The 18140-nt window shown below is 45.6% G+C and overlaps 3 protein-coding genes across 3 annotated transcripts; all 3 read left to right on the plus strand.

Moving 5' to 3' along the window:
- The first annotated feature begins 2076 nt into the window (after window positions 1–2076).
- On the plus strand, window positions 2077–4657 carry LOC127325991 (putative protein phosphatase 2C 46). Its single transcript, XM_051352831.2, has 4 exons — window positions 2077–3538; window positions 3683–3796; window positions 3912–4176; window positions 4327–4657. Exons 1-4 carry the CDS (start codon window positions 2249–2251, stop codon window positions 4440–4442), a joined length of 1785 nt encoding a protein of 594 aa, XP_051208791.1. The 5' UTR covers window positions 2077–2248; the 3' UTR covers window positions 4443–4657.
- Window positions 4658–6663: 2006 nt separating this feature from the next.
- Window positions 6664–12727, plus strand: LOC127325987 (pectin acetylesterase 5). Its single transcript, XM_051352829.2, has 12 exons — window positions 6664–6948; window positions 7101–7183; window positions 9023–9152; window positions 9901–9980; window positions 10056–10145; window positions 10725–10849; window positions 11196–11256; window positions 11321–11371; window positions 11482–11559; window positions 11639–11744; window positions 11864–12009; window positions 12415–12727. The coding sequence occupies exons 1-12, from the start codon at window positions 6723–6725 to the stop codon at window positions 12535–12537; spliced, it is 1299 nt and encodes a 432-aa protein (XP_051208789.1). The 5' UTR covers window positions 6664–6722; the 3' UTR covers window positions 12538–12727.
- A 2458-nt stretch (window positions 12728–15185) lies between these two features.
- On the plus strand, window positions 15186–16122 carry LOC127325974 (uncharacterized). Its single transcript, XM_051352784.2, has 2 exons — window positions 15186–15455; window positions 15546–16122. The coding sequence occupies exons 1-2, from the start codon at window positions 15255–15257 to the stop codon at window positions 16104–16106; spliced, it is 762 nt and encodes a 253-aa protein (XP_051208744.1). The 5' UTR covers window positions 15186–15254; the 3' UTR covers window positions 16107–16122.
- Window positions 16123–18140: the final 2018 nt, after the last annotated feature.

The following is an 18140-nucleotide window of genomic DNA, read 5'->3' on the forward strand; positions in this document are numbered from 1 at the left end:
TGCGTTGCAGATGTCGGCATGGCGCAACATGATGGCAACCGGATCAGGTGTTTACCCTGGAGCAGCCAGCCATGCTTGCATCTCGCAAGCACTAGTTGTATCTTTTTACTACTCTCCGTTTTATATTACTTTCTCTGATTCACAATCAAAAAATTATAATGTAAAGCACCAAAAGTTATTATGGATCGTAGAAAGTGCTATTGTACAAAATTCGTACAACCAAAATGAAGTATAAATTTCTTCCCCTTTTTGATGAGATTCAACAATAATGGTGTAGACGTGACGATTATTTCCAATTTTGTATTATTTATTTTCAATAAAGAAAATATATTAATATCATAAAGATGCTAAAAGACATCAATGATGCACAAAGCCAAGGAAAAAAGACAAAGACCCGCCGCGGTGATGAAATACTCACAACAACAACATTCTAATCACCACCGAAGATAATAAAAACTTGAACTATAAAATAATTTTTCAAAAGCAACGTCTCCAATAAGGAAATAATGCACAAGCATTGTCGTCGTTCGATCCAAAATCTTGGATTTTCACATTTGAGAAAGTCCAAGTTCACAAAACAATGCCTTAAGAAAGGCCATTGCCAGGTAAAACCAATAAAGGTCAGACCTTTGATTTTCACCATGAAAAAAGGTGACTTAGTACTTGAGGAGCACCAGAAAAAATGCAGTTTACATGTGCTACCACTCCCTCTTGCCAAGGCCACCGCTTTAAGTCATCAAACACATGCCACACAGGAAGAGCCGGTGTAGCATACTTCATCGCAAACAATACACCATACCGCCATAACTTCAAAACCTCCTATCTCAGTCACCATGACTTTCTCCACCTCCGTTAATATCATGATAATATATATTTACACATGTCCCCCATGGCTCCAAAGGAAAGCAAAACTTCGCGCCACACTCTTGTTAATCGACACTGACTGAATATAAGAGCGTGCATGACCAGATATATTCTGATCTAGATATCCACTTGCGCCATGCGCCAATCATCAGAGATCTCTAACACAAAGATCGGAATACGTCAGCGACGAGATCGAGCAGAACGCATCAAGCAGATCAGTGACTTGGCGCAGAAAGATCAGCAGTGTCAAACCACCTTTATTCAAACCAAGTCAACAACCCTCACGCCAACACATGGCTCCTAGGGAGGTAGGCCGACACACCGGCCACGGCCACAACCGCCAAGCTAACACTGCCATGTGGGGAGACTTGCCACCACCTCCTAACCCATCGTCGGCGGCACCATCGTGGCGCCAGTCCGTCGTTGCAGCAAGGCGCCGCCACGCCACCCACAACCACGGTACTAGATCCATAGGCCCGCCTAGGCCCAGATGGCTCGGGGCAGACCCGGATCCGATAGCCCCAAGCATGGGGCAACACTACCAGGCAGATGGAGCTCCACCTTCTCCGTCTTCGCGATGGGATCATCGTTCAAAGGCCGCATCACCACGTCGCCACCAACATTCAATCTCATCACCACCGCTATTGGGAGAGGGAGGTTGTCCCCCCCGGAGAAAGCCCTGCCACCGCCGTCAATACACGGGCTTTGCTCGGCGGTGACTCCCGATGGCGGTGAGGGGAGGACGAGGGGGCCAGTAGCCGGCGAGCGGTTGCCCCCGTGTCACCTAGATTGGGGGAGGAGGAAGGGTTGCATGTGATTGTAGCCTCTATTTTGCCAGGTTTTTCATTATTATTGGTCTGTGTGCCATATGGTGATATATATTTGCTCTCGATGATAGGTTATTGTAGATGGTAGAAAAGAAGATAGTTGCGAGCTTGTTTCAAACACAATGGCTATTAAGATTATCACTACGAAAATATTTACTTTTGCGGAAACAGGTTTTGTTCGAGTGGATCTGGCATCTTCTGGGATAAGTTATGGTTACATGCCTTTCCTTCGACAATAAAAATGTGAAAATAAGCTATCTGGAGAGTATCATAGAAGTGACATGTCCACCTTAACCTGGGTAGTCGCGTGGGTTTTGATACAGATAGCCACCCTGAAGTTCCACTAATATTATACTCTTAAAAGCAATGTCAACTTAGCTGAGGAGAAGAGGAAAACAAAGGAAAGAAACAGATAAAGATCCTTGTCAACTCCATAAACAAAACACGAAAGCGGCAATGTCAACTCCTCCCATTTCCCCTTCTCGGATTTTCTTGAGCCCAAATGCGCATCCAGATCCGGCGACTCGCCGCGACGTCTCTTCCTCCTCCTCACACCCATGGGCAACCGCGCGGCGAGGCTCGCGACGCCCTGCTTCGCGTCCGGCGGTGCCGGCGGCGACGTGGTGGACGCGTCCGCAGCGACGAGGGCGGTGCCGGGCGTCGATGATTGTAGCATCGGCCAAATTCTGAGCTTTGACGGGCCCGAGGGCCAACCGTTCGCCGGCACCACCATCCACGGCGTGCTGCTCCCCTCGAACCAGTCAACGCTGGGCTCCTCCTCCTCCTTCGTCCTCAACGACGGCGACTCCCAGATCCTGTCCATGTCCGGGGACTCGTCCTGCGATAGCTCCAACTCCTTCTCGTTCCGGACACTCCAGCCGGAGCAGTACTCCGGGCCTCTCGAGTACTGCGCGTCCTCGCCGTCCTCGTCGGGCCGCGTGATATCGTCGGCGTCGCGCCGGGGCACGCGCACCGACGAGCAGATCCTCGCGGACCTCCGCGCGACGCGGCACCGGCGCCGGCGCCAGGAGGAGACGGCCTCCGGGACCCCGCTCCTCGACCGCCTACGCCGCGCCGTCGCCTCGGCGCTGCGTGGCGCGCGGCCGTGCGGCGTCCCGCCCAAGAAACAGCAGCAGCGCGACGATGACGAGCCCGCCGTGACGATGGTGGCCAGAAACGGCGACACCGGTGGTCGTGCGATCATCAAGAGCAACGGCGTCAACGGGCACGCGGCGGCGGACGACGGCGAGGCGAGGGTGCAGTGGGCGCGCGGGAAGGCCGGGGAGGACCGGGTGCACGTCGTGGTGTCCGAGGAGCGGGGGTGGATGTTCGTCGGCATCTACGACGGCTTCAACGGCCCCGACGCCACCGACTACCTCGTCAACAACCTCTACGCCTCCGTGTGCCGCGAGCTCGTCATCGACGACCATCCGCCCGACGACAGCGACCCCCGCAGCCCCGCGGCGCGGCGGCGGCACGGCGAGGTGCTCGACGCGCTGGCGCGCGCGCTGCGGCGCACGGAGGACGGGTACTTCGCGGAGGCGGAGGCGCGCGCGGCGCAGTGCCCGGAGCTGGCCATGATGGGGTCGTGCGTGCTGGTGGTGCTGATGAAGGGCACGGACGTCTACTCCATGAACGTCGGCGACAGCCGCGCCGTGCTCGCGCACCGGCCCGAGCCCGACCTCACCAGCGTCGTCCTGCCGCCACGGCTGCGGCACGACCAGAACGGTGGCGGAGAGGACCTCGCTGGCGTCACGGAGGAGATCAAGCGGCAGTTCGACGAGTGCGACATGACGGAGCTCCTTGCGCTGCAGCTCACCATGGAGCACAGCACCAGCGCCTACAAGGTGCTCCACCCATCGCAACTGTTGCATTCTTAGACCTCAAGCTTCAATTGCCATTTGCCATGGCCAACCAGAAAATTATACATCTCGTTCTTGTGCTAGTTAATTAAAATTCGATATACATCTTATCGATCGCACGAATTTCAGGAGGTCAGAAGGATAAGGAGTGAGCACCTTGATGATCCTGCCTGCATAGTCAATGCCAGAGTGAAGGGCTCCTTAAAGGTGACAAGGGCATTTGGAGCTGGCTACCTAAAAGAAGTAAGCAAAACACAAATCATGAGCTCCATCCTCACAAAAGGATGCTGAGTTTCATCCTCACAACCGATTATGCTTACATAAATAATTACTGACCGGGCAAAGTTTGCCATTGCAGCCCAGGTGGAACAAGGCTCTCTTGGAGGTTTTCCGGGTGGACTACGTCGGGGCCTCGCCTTACATTACTTGCAAGCCGTTCCTCCGGCACCATTGCCTCGGGCCGCGAGACAAGTTCCTCATCCTCGCCTCCGACGGCCTCTACGAGTACTTCACCAACGAGGACGTGGTGGCGCGGGTGGAGGCGTTCGTCACTAGGTACCCTGACGAGGACCCTGCCAAGTACCTCAGCCACGAGATCCTCCTCCGTGCCGCCAACCAGGCCGGTGAGCATGCAACACCTTTAGTTGTTTTAATCTGGGTTAATTATCGAGAAATACTCTTTGTGCAACTTCGGAAACAAGCTATTTCACGGAAAGTGAAGTTCTTTACACATGGGGGAAACTTATGATCGTGTTTTGTGTGTGATGGTGTAGGAATGGGGTTCCATGAGTTGCTCGAGGTTCAGCAAGGGGATCGACGGCAGTACCACGATGACGTCTCAATCATTATCATCTCGTTGGAGGGGAAGATATGGAGATCTTCAGCTTGAGTTATTCCTAATGTGTTACAAATTGTAGTGGACAGTAGTGATAGCATACATGGTGGAGTTTCTGGGTTTTAAGGATTGCAGCACAAGTAGGTTAGCATACACAAATTTTTGTACTTGTCGGTGACGAACTGAACACAAATCATTGACCAAGTATTGGCGGCGTTTTCTTTCCCTTGTTCAAATTGTGCTTTATATGATTGAACTCTTTATTTTTTGATTCGTGGCGAAGTCGTCACGAAACAGGTTTACATTGACTAGGCGATTCTGTTACTTCACAATTCCAAGTTTCATCAATTGTATCTCAAAAATTTTGAATTTTTTCTGGAGTTAATAGCATAAATTTCATCAAATTTGTTGCACACTATTGATCTTCCCAAAATCCATTTGCGTGGTAGATTCATCTTACAATTTCACGCAACTTTCATGTTGTAAACTTTTTAATTCAAGAACCATAGTCGAAGTGGTTAGAAGTATCTTCATGATGTATACGAGCCATACTTTTCTATGTTTCCTAGTATCTCTCGGTGTCTTAACATATCTTGCTTGCCATACTCTCTCTTGATTCAATTCTTTGGTTGGTACTTGGTGATGGTCTCTACATGGAAAATGTTTGCATGGACAAGGTTATTTTACTTATGTGATGAACTCAAAACTTTAATGAACCATAGTTCTCCAATTTCATGTTTCGTTCGAAGTTCACCGAGATAAATTATGTGTAATCCGCCGCACACGGTCAATCTCATAACGATATCTTGGAGCGGTAACTTTATCTCACAATTTAGCTCAAATTCCATGCTCTAACTTTTTTGCTTCACGAATGAAAGTTGATGGTCTCTACACGGAAAATGTTTGCATGGTCTCATCAATGTCTTAACATTTCTATTTCTTCGTGTCTTGTATCCCTCCCGTGGATGGCAATTTTACCCACGGGTACAGGTACCCGCGGGTACCGTACCCGCATGGGCAGGGTATGAGTACACTTTTATGCCCATGGGTAGTACCCATACCCTGCCCGTTAAGTTATGGGTAGGGCACGGGTATAGCCTCGTACCCGCGGGTATCCCCATACCCTGCCCATTTATTGTCAAATTCATATGTGACACGTCTATTTTTATTGACTTATGAGTTAGAATATGAGAATGTTATTTTTATATTATGTTAATTGTTATGTACTCAACTACCTGTTATTGAGTTGAGATAATTAATTTTTTTAATCGAATTTGTTATCGATAAATGTAAAATTGTGATTGACTTGTGTACAATTTAACCTACCCACCGGGTACCCAATGGGTATGGGTACCCGCCGGGTATGGGTATGGGTAAAGTTTCATACCCATGGGTACGGGTATGGGTACAAGTTTGTACCCATTGACTATACGGGTATGGGTATGGTATTGCTCTACCCTGCCCATTGCCATCCTTACTCCCATCTTACTCTGTTGAAACTTTAATTTTGCCATCATTATTTTGGGTCTTGATAGTGTCTACACAAAAAATATTGTGCATTTATGAGGTGATTCCATTTATGTGGTGCATTCCAACTTCCATCAACAGTAGCTTTTCAATATGGTGTTTTTATTTGAAGTTCATCAGTGTCAAATTTGAATTCTTTTGAGTAGTACCCAAAGTTCTTGTACAACCGATGCAATCGACGTCGAAAGCAGATGCTATATGTTCTAAATTTTCTGAAAATATATCTGAATAAATACACACAATACATCTAACATATCACTAAGTTTCACTTACAAATTGAACACCATTGCTCGAGAAATAAATAAATAAATAAAGCAAATTCAACGTTTGTTAATGGGCCTATTTATCATACCTGACCTGTGCAAGCCAATCAGCACGTGAAGCATGCACACAACCAAATCATCGAAATAAAAGGTAAAGCAAAAGTCATGACATAGAAATTGTTCGTCAAAACGATCAATAGCACACCACCACACCAATCATCCTTTGGCGACACATCTTCTTTCTCCCCATCATGGTTTGATTTCTCTAGGTGAAAACCTAGACTCTCGTTTGGAAACCAAAACCGAATCAGACCTTTCCTTTCTGAAAAATTATCAGAACCCAAAACGTGACGCTAATTTTGGAAAGTATTTACATTTGTCACAATAAATGGTCAATCAAACCATGGATTTGTCCTATATATTTATTACATTTGGAAAGTATAATTTTTGAAGATCGACACGTATACTATAGTTTTATTACGAAGCAGAACCGCACTGCCAACCACTCCCGTCGGAATCAACAGATCCGGCCTCCCGCCGCCCCATGCCGTCGCCCTCCGCCCCGGCGAGCCGCCACCTGCGCCTCTGGTGGCGCCGCCGCGGCCGGGGCGGAGCCGTCGCGGCCACCTTCGCCGTCGCGCTCCTCGCCGCGGCGCTCCTCCTCTCGCTCTCCTACTATGCCTCCCTGCCCTTCGCGCCCGCCTCCGGCCCCCGCTCCTCTGCCCTCGTCGGCCTCACGCTCCTCCGCCACGCCGAGGAGAAGGGCGCGCGTGAGTACTTCTCTCTCTCAGTTTCTCTAGTACACTTCGGTTACTGCAACACTGCTCGCTGCTATTCCTAGTAGTCAACTAGCGTACTGGTACGTTTCGCGCTTCACTGGGAATTCTCGCTGTTTGACCGTGGATTGTGATCTCCGATGCAGTGTGCTTGGACGGGAGCGCGCCAGGGTACCATCTGCAGAGGGGGTCAGGGGCTGGATCTCAGAGCTGGCTCATCCACTTGGAGGTACACACCTTCTTAGATTTAGCTTCATATTTTGATACAGAACCACCCGTTTCCCTACTGAAACTTTGTTCACCGGTCACCTGTGCTCAGCTCAGCTTACCTTGTACATTGCAAGCTTTCTGAATTGGGCATTTAGGTACCGGAATTTACTGATAGCAAGTAAGATTTGGCCGTCGTTGAGGAAGTTGTTTCCTGTTTCCGTAATGATAAGAATCTGCGGATTAAGATAGTGCTGGACAAAATTTATGTTTTTAACCCAATGAAACCATATTGTTAAGAGCATATTAGCATATAGTGATGTGACTTTCGATGGATAATGGCACTATAAGGTTCTTTATCTCCAATGAAACATAATGCTATGGCGCGAGGTTCAGTTTTTCTCGATAAGGGGAATATAATAAGGGTGTGTCTATGTCTCAGTTGACTGAGATTTTCTTAAGTCTCAGTCAGCTCAGAAAAGTGCAACTACAGTTCAAAGAAAAGTGCAACTCGGTCTAGTTACACTTTTCTGGCAGAAAAGTGCAATTGCACTTTTTTATCAGAAAAGTGCAACTCAAGCACTTTTTTGTAAATGACTTAGACTTAAGAAAATCTCAGTTGACTGAGACATAGCAAAACCGATATAATAATATCAAGATGATACCAATTACAACTGGCCTTTGTATCAACACGATATCAAGAGCTAGTCAAGATGATGCACAAAACAAACTTGTTAGAAAAAGAAAAAGAAAAAAAAGACGATCAACAAAACGACTACAGCAAACATTAGCATCCAATCACGTAGGTCAGATCATGAGTTTTCACCCGGAGAGAAGTCTGAGCAAACTCCAGGCAATGCCTCTAACAAGGGAACACCGCGTGAACGCCTTCATTGCCAGGTTCAATCAATAAAGGTGAGACCTAGAGCTTTCGTCCCTGGAACTCGAGACCTAGCACACAAAGAGCACCACCACACCGAAGTTGCCCTGTGTTTCCACCACCTGCTGATTCTTCACCGCACAACCGCGCATGCACGGGCCTGATGGGACTAAACCCTGCAACTGGAACCATTGGTTCTGAACATGTCGCCGAGCAGCACCTAGGGATGCCGGACATCAACAACGATCCCATGATGCCGAGGGTCCGCACACGTAAAGCTGATACGCCAATCACGTGAGGCACAATGGACAAAGTCCGAACCCACACATCAAGCAAAGTAGAGTCGCAAGATCTTTCATTGCAGGTGCCTTCATGGGCTTCGTCAAGCACTCCAACCCCTGCATGGAGCGTGGATGACCAATCACGGAACCTCCATCTTTAGGCCAAAATCGGGTGACCTCGCACTCTGTAAATTACCTCTGGCAAAACATAGAGAAGACGCGTTGCCGTAGCAGCGGCCAGGCAACAGGAACAAATAAGGTGTACCGTCACCGCAACTCAGAGATTAGTTGGCCACCGCAATGTCACTGCACCGTTGTTGATGCGAAGACCGACCGCTGCACTGCCCTCGCAGCCGCAGTGGCACAGTCACCACCTAGAAGATCCGAGGTCGCCACCCAGGTGTGGGAGCCTGCCACATGCCGGCAAGAGCCAAACAGGGGAGGAGGAGCACGAAGGAAAGGAGATCCACCGAGATGCCACAGCAACCAACCCCCCCCCCCCCCCCCCCCCCCCTGCACGCAGGCAACCTCCATGCCACCGCGCGAGGAGCCACAAGAGAGATCCCCACCACCATTCTCTGCCAGTTCCTAATCCTTACTGTAGTTTCTGCTGATAGTAAATGATTGTTGTCGCCATTGGTCGTCCGAAACTCCCAATGCTTCATTTTATTCAATTATATTTTGCTTTTATGACCTTCAGGGTGGTGGGTGGTGCCGAAATTTGAAGTCGTGTGCTTCACGCCAGAAATCTATCTTGGGTTCTTCCCACTACATGGAAAGTCAGGTTGAATTTGCTGGGATGTTAAGCGGTGATGTAGATCAAAATCCAGGTAACTAAATTTCATATTAATATAGATTAAAGGCCAAATCTCAGTTTTGTACTAAAGCTAAACATTCCCTTTATATCAGTTGTACGTTTTATTTGTTGATGTGCAAAGTTGTGCTGCAGATAAATTTTTATGTCTAAGTTGATCAAAGTTCCACCATTAGCACAATCTTAAAGCAGTATTTGCAGCAAGCACCAAGTCCTGATTGATTTTTCTATTGGTTCTTCAATGTTCTTTTATCATAACCAAGCAGATCATACTTCACGGATCTGTTTTTTGACAAAAGTAACATATTTTACAATCGTTTAATCCTTTGTATTCAAGTTTAGAAAAATAAGTTATTTGAATTCAATCGCTATGTTTGGTAGTTCTTTTTTTCGCGAAAACGCAAAAGGCTTGCGTTTCGATGCATTGATAGAAAAAGAAGGTTATATCATTATATGTACAAGTCCAAGAAAGGACCAACACCACGCCATACAACTCAACCCAGAAAAGCTAAATGTTTGGTAGTTCATATTGTGCGAGTTAAACATTTGAGCTGATGAGCCCTGTTTCATTTTATATTATTCTAATTGTTCATTGCGCTGATGGGCTCGATTTAGTTGCTCACTAAATATACGGGACTCATTTTCTCTTTACATCACCAGTAAAGTGGTTACCTTTCACCTAAACAAAAGTGGTTATCTTTCGGTACAGTATTGCTTCAGTTATCTATAATTCAGAGGTTCTCACTGAACGCATGTGTGTTTAGATTTTTACCACTGGAACAAAGTGAAGATAAGGTATTGCGACGGGGCATCATTTTCTGGGAATGTCAAAGACGAGCTTCAGGTCTTGTTTGCCTATTCCAACAGATGTTGATTAATCGCTTAACTGGTATGCTGAGTATTCTGTCATTCTTTGCAGAACGGCACAAAATTCTTTTTCAGAGGGCAGCGTATCTGGGAAGCAGTTATGGATGAACTATTACTGAAGGGGCTCAGACATGCTAAACAGGTCATTCTTGCAAGCTCAACCGAGATTTTTATTTTCATGTGCACTCATCATGCAAACACAAATCAATCAAAACATCTTAAAGATGTAAATCTGTTTCCTGTTCTTCATGGATACATGCATTTCAGTTTAGGTTAATTGGTACAAGTGTCGAAGGTTAGATCCATGTTGCTGTTTTATTGGGTAGTGAGTTGGATCTATTCGGCTGTTTTGTTTGGTAATCAGTTGACTATTGTTTTACTGAATGAACCGTAAATGTTCCAAGAAAATACAATTAGGAGTGATTCGTGGCACTGAAAAATAAATAACAAGGATCCACTACATGCTAATGACAGTAGATTTGTGATTACCCGCATGATCTGTTCAGTCTTTGTAACTGTTAGCGAACTATTGTAGGGTTATTTCAATATCTTGGCTGGTCTTCTTTCTTACAACATCATATGTACATGCATGTTTACAAAATGACTGGATATATTTCAGTAATATATTAATGTGATATACCCATTACTTTGTCTTCGCCCTGTAAGAAATTTGACTATTGTACTGATGGCTTGATGCTGATATGTTATTTCCAGCCTTCAGGCTTTTCTAACAGGATGCTCTGCTGGTGGGTTAGCCACATTCATTCACTGTGATGATTTTCGTGCACTGCTGCCAAAAGATTCTAGGGTTAAGTGTCTTTCGGATGGTGGTTTTTTCCTTGATGTGTATGTTTTCGGATCACCTTTGATTGCTTTGGATGTTTCCTCAAAAGACTGCTCCTATACTCTTTGCAACCCACATCCTTTATTTTTATTTCAGCTTTTCACCTGCATGAATGAAGTAATTTTTGGATGTCCTGCCTAATCCGCAAAAGTTCTTGCATCCGTTAACAATTCAAATGTCAGCTAAAACTACTAGGTCAGAGTAAAAAACGCTTCAGTGTCCTATTCTCCTTATAATGTTCATTTTGGCATAAGAGCATAAAGGAAAAACTTTATAGAATAGAAAGTGTGCTGCTTTTGTTGTCCTTAGGTTCTATCTAACTTTTTTATTTCCATTCCTCCATTACAGAGAAGACATTTCCAAGAGAAGGACCTTGCGGTCTTTCTACAGTGATGTTGTCCGTCTTCAGGTGCCTTTTCAAAGAATGTCCTTTTCCAGTATTCGAAATTTCTTTTCTGAACAATTTGTTTCAGGATTTGAAGAGGAGGTTTTTGCACTGCAGTTCAAGCATGGAGCCAGGCCAGGTTAGTCTCCGCATTCCCGACAAATGACACTGCAGTCATCTGCAACATTTTTTTCATTAATCTCACAGTCCCGCTACCATGGAAGTATCTTATCCTTTAACTTTATGCAGTGCTTCTTTCCCCGCGAAGTTGTGAAAGACATCAGGACATCAGTATTTGTTCTTAATCCAGCATATGATGCTTGGCAGGTATTATCATCTTTTCCATGGGATATATTCTACTGATATGTTGAATTATCAATACTAAACATAGTAATATTCGTTTCAGGTACAACATGTGTTGGCACCAGTAGCATCGGACCCTCAACGTTCATGGCTAGACTGTAGGCTGGATATTAGCAAGTGTAGTCCTAACCAACTTGAAATTCTCCAAGGTTGATTCACCCTGTATCATTCAACAGATAGAATTCACCGCACATCTTACATTACAATTAACCACCTGTGTTTCAGGGTTTGTTCACATGTTTTTCTATGTCAAATCAAATCTTTGCAGGTTTTAGGAAAGAATTGCATGACGCTATCGGAGAACTGAAGCAGAAAAAAGACTGGGGTATTTTCATTGACTCCTGCTTTATACACTGTCAGTCGTTGAACTCTTTCACTTGGCACTCTCCATCTTCTCCTAGAGTCAACAACAAGGTATCACTTCTATCCTCTATAGTCCAGAGATTAGAAATAGTAATAATGGAAAAAAGTGTGACTGCACTATAAGAAATATGTCCATGTCAAGTTGGCAAAATATATGGTAACTTGTGTTGCAAAATTATGTTAACCATAAGCTGACAGGGCGTCTTAGATATTGTTGATTTAGGTTTAAATTACAACAGGTTTCGTGTTAGTCATAAGATAAAATTTTCAGTGAGGACTTGCAGTGTAGAAAAAAAAAGAACGTTCTCATTTTTTCTTACACCCGTTCTTTATGTCCACATGATGCAGATTGTGTGCCTGAACTTTTGTTACATATTAACTCAATATTTCACTTCAGTCCCTACATGATGTAATTACCATTCACGCTATAATCGTAAGTTCCTTGTGAACATGCAGACCATTGCAGAAGCAGTTGGAGACTGGTTCTTTGACAGGAGAGAGGTGAAGGAGCTAGACTGCGAGTACCCCTGCAACCCGACGTGCCACAACCTTGTTTTTGCTAAGCCCTTCAAGGGATGAAGTTATGACCTTGTGTGGTGTTGTAAATTAGCAAAGCAAGCTTTTTCCAAAGCAACATACTAGAGACCAAGTTTTCACGTTGGCCTTGACTCATTAAATTATACTGTACCCGTCAACGTTATTCTTCACTAACAAAAGTGCTTGACCCACTATCAATTGACGAGTCCATCCAACCAGTGCCATTTATGTACATCTAATGCTGCCGCTGCTCGTGGGTCGATGTCTTTGCTGCATGACTTGTTCTATACTGAGATAGCCACTGGTTGTGGCTCGAGAATTTTGCCGATCATGTATTCGTTCTCGAGGCATATGATTTGGTTGTGCCTGATGGTTAATGGACAAAAGAAGTCTTACTCTTGGATAATGCATAGATGGCTTCAAAGTTATCTGGTCTTTTTACCGCACCTACAACGTCGTGTTCAATGATTGCTGAAAATGCATGTTTTGAGTATTGAGAAGCAATGTTACAGCTGCACCCTGGTACTTGCAAAATATGATGGATGCTGGAGTGGAGGAAGGCATCGCAGTATGGAACTGTCTACTATTAGAATATCAGATTGGCTGCACCAGACTGAGATGTGAAACGAGTAGCCTGGAGGTTATACCGCGGGAACGTATCAGGTGAAAACAACCCAGTTTCTGGAAATCTGAAAATATCTATAAGAACCGTTGGATCATGTACCAACGATCCGATGACCAACCTCATTCCCACCTCCCCTTTTTGTAAAAGAACCCTTGCAGTTAGAAGAATGACCAATCAAGTCCTCAATCTGTTCCTCTCTCTCTGTCTCCAGTCTGCACGATCCAGTTAACTCCGATTCTCCTCCATTTCCGGCTTCACACGGAGGTGTTCCCGGCGATGAGCAGCGCCGCTTGTTGCAGAAACCCCCTTAGATTTCCCTCACGGCAATTTCGGCCGCCACTCATCAGAATTAGTGGAGTTTGTTTCTTGATTTTGGAGTGGGGGCAAAGATTCATTTGTTCAAGCTCCACGCGTGAAGAGAAGTTCTTGTTCTAATTCTGCTCTTGACTTATGTTAACTTCTTGACCCGTTCCAGAAAATCAATCTGCTAAAGATTTCCTTATTTTCCTCCTTTGTGCCCATACGATTTGCTCTTGAATGATAGGATTTCTTGCCGGATCTAAATAGTATTGTTGAGATCTGATTCTGTGTGTTGCTCGTGATCTCTCCTTACTCTTGAATGGAGCTGGCCTACTGACGGTGGAATCGATTGGTGAATATACATGGGTTTTCTCTTTGCTCATGACCTGATCTAAATCAAAACTGCATGATCCATGTCTGTACTCGTTCATCAAATCGAATGAAACATGATTTTTTTCCCTTTGTTTATGCTAAGATCTTGGGGCATTTAAAAATTCGTGAGTTCGTCACTGATCCAAATCGAGATGAAAAATGGTTCGGCTGACCCATCTCCGAATCGTGAAGATGAGCCACCAAGAAGCTCTAGAAATTTCTCTACAGTAATGTGACAGTACATAGGTGGAAGGGGATTTCTAGAAATGTGCATTCACTGATTGGTGGTGGGATGAAGACTTTGATCTAGCCCGTTGCTACATGATCCAAGGGCTAAAAACAGGAATTTGCAGATTTGCAGAACTTGTGCATTTTCACCTGATATGTCCCACCCACCCTTATACCGCTATACCGGTGATCCATGAATCATGACCCCCATGGGTTTATGCTCCTGTCACCGTCGTTCTTTTTTTAGATGATCGTCGTTTGTTGTTGAGTGCTCCCCTTTGGCAGCTAAGTTTGACGAAGCGGCTTTTCAATACTGCTCAAGAGATGCACCTGCTGCAGCAGCTAGGAGATGGATGGCGCCTAAGTTTAAGCTCGTAATGAAGGGCGCGATCTTGCTTGTGAAGGTAATGAAATTACCCTATCAGCTTGCAAATAGAGTTTTAAACTGGCCACGCCTTGTGAAGCACCAAAGGTGATCGAATTCGTGTTCTAGCTGGTAGATACTATAATTTCACCATTGCAACTGCACGATAGGATTCATGTTCAAGTTGGGTCGCAACTTAACTTTTCCAGTTGCAACTGCAAGTGAGGTTGCAACTAGAAAAAAATTCACCGAACGATTAGATTTTTTTCGTGATTCATGTTAATGGTAAGTTTCAGCATGGGTTGCAACTTGAATTCAATGACATCATGTCATTTGATTATTAGTGACCACTCAGTTGCAACCGGGAAATTTTAGTTACAACCCAACAACTTGCAAATGAAAAAAAAATTCTCGGTTGCAACCCAACTTACAATTGAGTGCACGAATCACAATGCAAACCCCATGATAGGACTCGACTGAAAACTAAATTAATTTTCACTAGCAAAACCTTTAGAAAAACCATCAAAACATAAAATTCTCAGCTACTACAAATTATTATTCTGCTAAACCACACCATATCTCCCACCCACGTTGGGGCATGGATCCATTTTTATATGTTTGGTGATCTCTTCCGTCCGGATAGACTAATCAAGGGAACATACACCCCTAGCACCCGAAGCTAGCTAAATCGTGATTAATCAAGGAATACAGTTGACTGCGGCTTGGCGTGTTTCTTTGAATGACAGACACCGAGGCGGAGGCAGCTCGTCGGGACGTCGAATCTAACGCGCCACTCCAACCACAGTAGATACTAGTAGTGGCTACCCTGTACCCCATCGTCAGAGAGAGAGAGATAGACATAAAGAAGCTATGACGAAGACGAGGCTGCGGCTGCTAGTAGCGAAGGAGTCGTCCGAGTCCGAGTCAACCATCGACGCCCCAGCAACCTCCCCCGCCACCACCATCCACGCGCCGCAGGACGTCACCGTCGTCCTCACCGTCGCCGTCGACGGCGCCCGCCTCGCCAGGAGCGTCGCCATCCGATGGCACCACACCCGCCGCAAGGACAAGGTACGTTCACCATCGATCTTCTGTCGCATGCGATGGCAAATGTGTTGTTTTTTCACCGGCTAATAAACAATCCTTGCGTGGGGGCTGCAGAAGAAGACTGGCACGCCGCCGGCGGACGGCGTGACGACGATCACGTACAGCTTCGCCGCGGACCGGCCGGGCACGTTCACGTACCACGCGCGCTACCGCCGCGACCGCGACCGCGCCGCCGGTCTCGTCGTCTACGAGCGGGGAAGCGAGGCCGGGCCGTCCGCCGGCAGGCGGGCGCGCGCGGACGCGGGACACGGTGTAGTCAACTTGGCACGGAGGGACGACGGATCGGCCGCCGGCTGCCCAGCGCGCACCGCCACCACTGCCAGAATGGGTGTAGCCAACGTGCCACGGAGTGACCAGGGCCCGCCGACCGCCGACGGCCGCGCAGGCGGACCGGCGAGCACCGCCGTCCGACGGGCCGACGGGCGCGCGTGGTGGACAAGGGGCATGGCGAGCGTCGAGGCGCAGCTCATGGCCGACTGCCCTGTCATTCACTACGATGCCGCAGAGTACGACGGCGGTCAGCCGGTCCAGCGGCTGCTCCGGTGGGGCGGCGCCACATTGGCTGCCGCGGCGTTGTGGGTTTCTGGTATATGCGGCGGGCGCGACCCAGATTGAGTACATTGCCTCCGAACTTTCTGGCCACCTAGAGTTAACATTGTTCAAAAGTTTCACTGTAAAAATGCGCTGTTCTTTTTTCTCTGGTATTTTTTGCGTTCCCAATCCCACTACATGTGGGCTTTGAGTTTGTAATTTTTTTACCGGGGGATTTCTTTGTAAATTGTTTTGCTAGTTGGTCTCGGATTGCTTATTTAGCTTGTCGTGTGATGTCTCCTTTTATAACTATAACCTGGTGTACATGGAACTTGTTGGTGTAGTATATGTGCAAATAAATGTATACTCCATTCCACAGATGATAGAACACCTATTGATTGTCCAGAAAAGTTATCTAATGTTATATTGCTAATTGAAGTTGTGTCATGTTCTGGTGGAGGATAAGTAAGAAAATTGGGAGTGAGTCAGGCGACTAATTCCCGCGCGACACAGATTGAGTACATTGTTCAAAAGTTTCACTGTAAATAGGAACTGTTCATTTTTTTTCTCCGGTATTTTTTGCGTTCCCAATCCCACTACATGTGGGCTTCGAGTTGGTAATTTTTTTACCGGGGGATTTCTTTGTAAATTGTTTTGCTAGTTGGTCTCGGATTGCTTATTAAGCTTGTCCTGTGATGTCTCTTTTTATAACTATAACCTGGTGTACATGGAACTTGATGGTGTAGTGTATGTGCAAATAAATGTATACTCCATTCCACAGATGATAGAACACCTATTGATTGTCCAGAAAAGTTATCTAATGTTATATTGCTAATTGAAGTTGTGTCATGTTCTGGTGGAGGATAAGTAAGAAAATTGGGAGTGAGTCAGGCGACTAATTCCCACATTGTCGAATCTCAGCTGAAATTTGAAACCCATATTGCAATTCATGAGAAACAATCCAACTGCCAGGGTTATTTTTTCAACTTCTAACCCATGCATGGCCTAGCTCGTAACTAGCACAAATTGTGAAGCATTCCAACGTTCCGGGGCATTTTTCGGTTGCAAACCCCTGTCAAATAGTTGAATCTCAATTGTAACCTCATGTGCACCTGCAACCTCTGGCTAGCACGAACCACAACACAATAGAACGATCTCTGAGTGGACGGAGAATTAGTTAATTCTCTGTATGAGTTAGAATTAAGAAAAATCTATATCGATGGCCAAAATCCTTGCGAAGACTTAGATAAGTAGGAGGTGGATTTGTTAACCAAATAGAGTCAATCGTAATATAAGGATGCAAGGGCTTTCACTCGTGCATAACTTGGTGATATTTATTAGAAACAAAAAATTTCACTATATTTCAAACTTAATTCATCAGACATAAAAAATATTTGGCAATTATCTTTAAGTTCAATTTGGATGCTAAATATTTTGTACAAGTTTTATTGAGTTTCATTGTGTATCATCATGTTTCATTATTTTTGAGTTTTATAAAAAGTTCTTTTAAAGGTTGTTTAAAAGATATCATCAAAAATATATGCATATCTAAATGGACTGTTAATGTGATATATAGTCCAATAGATATGACTATATTAATTTAACGCTAGAAATTTAAGACATGTGTTAGAAAAAAGTAAGAATACTAGTGTGGAGTAAGCTGCACATAAAACTGTTTCTATAATGTGTCAATCTTAAAGCAAACACACGGAAATGAATGGTAGATGCGTGCACGGGATGTCCCATAAACGAAACAAATGTTGCTCTCGATTTTCAACCCTTATACAGTGTCCAAAGTCAATGGATGGAAAATAGGCAGAAGTAGTCGCCATCATGCACTGGATAATCTAGGGCGATAATTTGGATCTGAGCTTGCTTAATTGCAGCCTGATGCTGGAAGCTTCTGGGAGGTATGTGACAAGCCATTGGTGATGTTTATCGGGTCGCGCGTGATGATTGTTCTAGCTAGATAGGTGAAGTAGGACATAGAGAATCCACGGAGACAAAGTTCACACATACCCCGACGAGTCTTGATCAGGCCTGGCCCTATGTTTTTCCGGGCCCTTGGGCGAAGTCGATAAAAGGGCCCCTTGAGGGTAATATATATGTAGGTATAAC

The sequence above is a fragment of the Lolium perenne genome, chromosome 1 (genome assembly GCF_019359855.2).
Source record: "Lolium perenne isolate Kyuss_39 chromosome 1, Kyuss_2.0, whole genome shotgun sequence".
In the NCBI taxonomy this organism is placed as follows: domain Eukaryota; kingdom Viridiplantae; phylum Streptophyta; class Magnoliopsida; order Poales; family Poaceae; genus Lolium; species Lolium perenne.

Coding starts and splice junctions, on each gene's coding strand:
- LOC127325974 (XM_051352784.2), top strand. CDS start 15,255: ATGACGAAGACGAGGCTGCGGCTGCTAGTAGCGAAGGAGTCGTCCGAG. Junction 15,456..15,545: donor ACACCCGCCGCAAGGACAAG/GTACGTTCACCA, acceptor TGGGGGCTGCAG/AAGAAGACTGGCACGCCGCC.
- LOC127325987 (XM_051352829.2), top strand. CDS start 6,723: ATGCCGTCGCCCTCCGCCCCGGCGAGCCGCCACCTGCGCCTCTGGTGG. Junction 6,949..7,100: donor CGCCGAGGAGAAGGGCGCGC/GTGAGTACTTCT, acceptor TCTCCGATGCAG/TGTGCTTGGACGGGAGCGCG. Junction 9,981..10,055: donor ATGTCAAAGACGAGCTTCAG/GTCTTGTTTGCC, acceptor CATTCTTTGCAG/AACGGCACAAAATTCTTTTT.
- LOC127325991 (XM_051352831.2), top strand. CDS start 2,249: ATGGGCAACCGCGCGGCGAGGCTCGCGACGCCCTGCTTCGCGTCCGGC. Junction 3,539..3,682: donor ACAGCACCAGCGCCTACAAG/GTGCTCCACCCA, acceptor CACGAATTTCAG/GAGGTCAGAAGGATAAGGAG. Junction 3,797..3,911: donor GAGCTGGCTACCTAAAAGAA/GTAAGCAAAACA, acceptor TTGCCATTGCAG/CCCAGGTGGAACAAGGCTCT.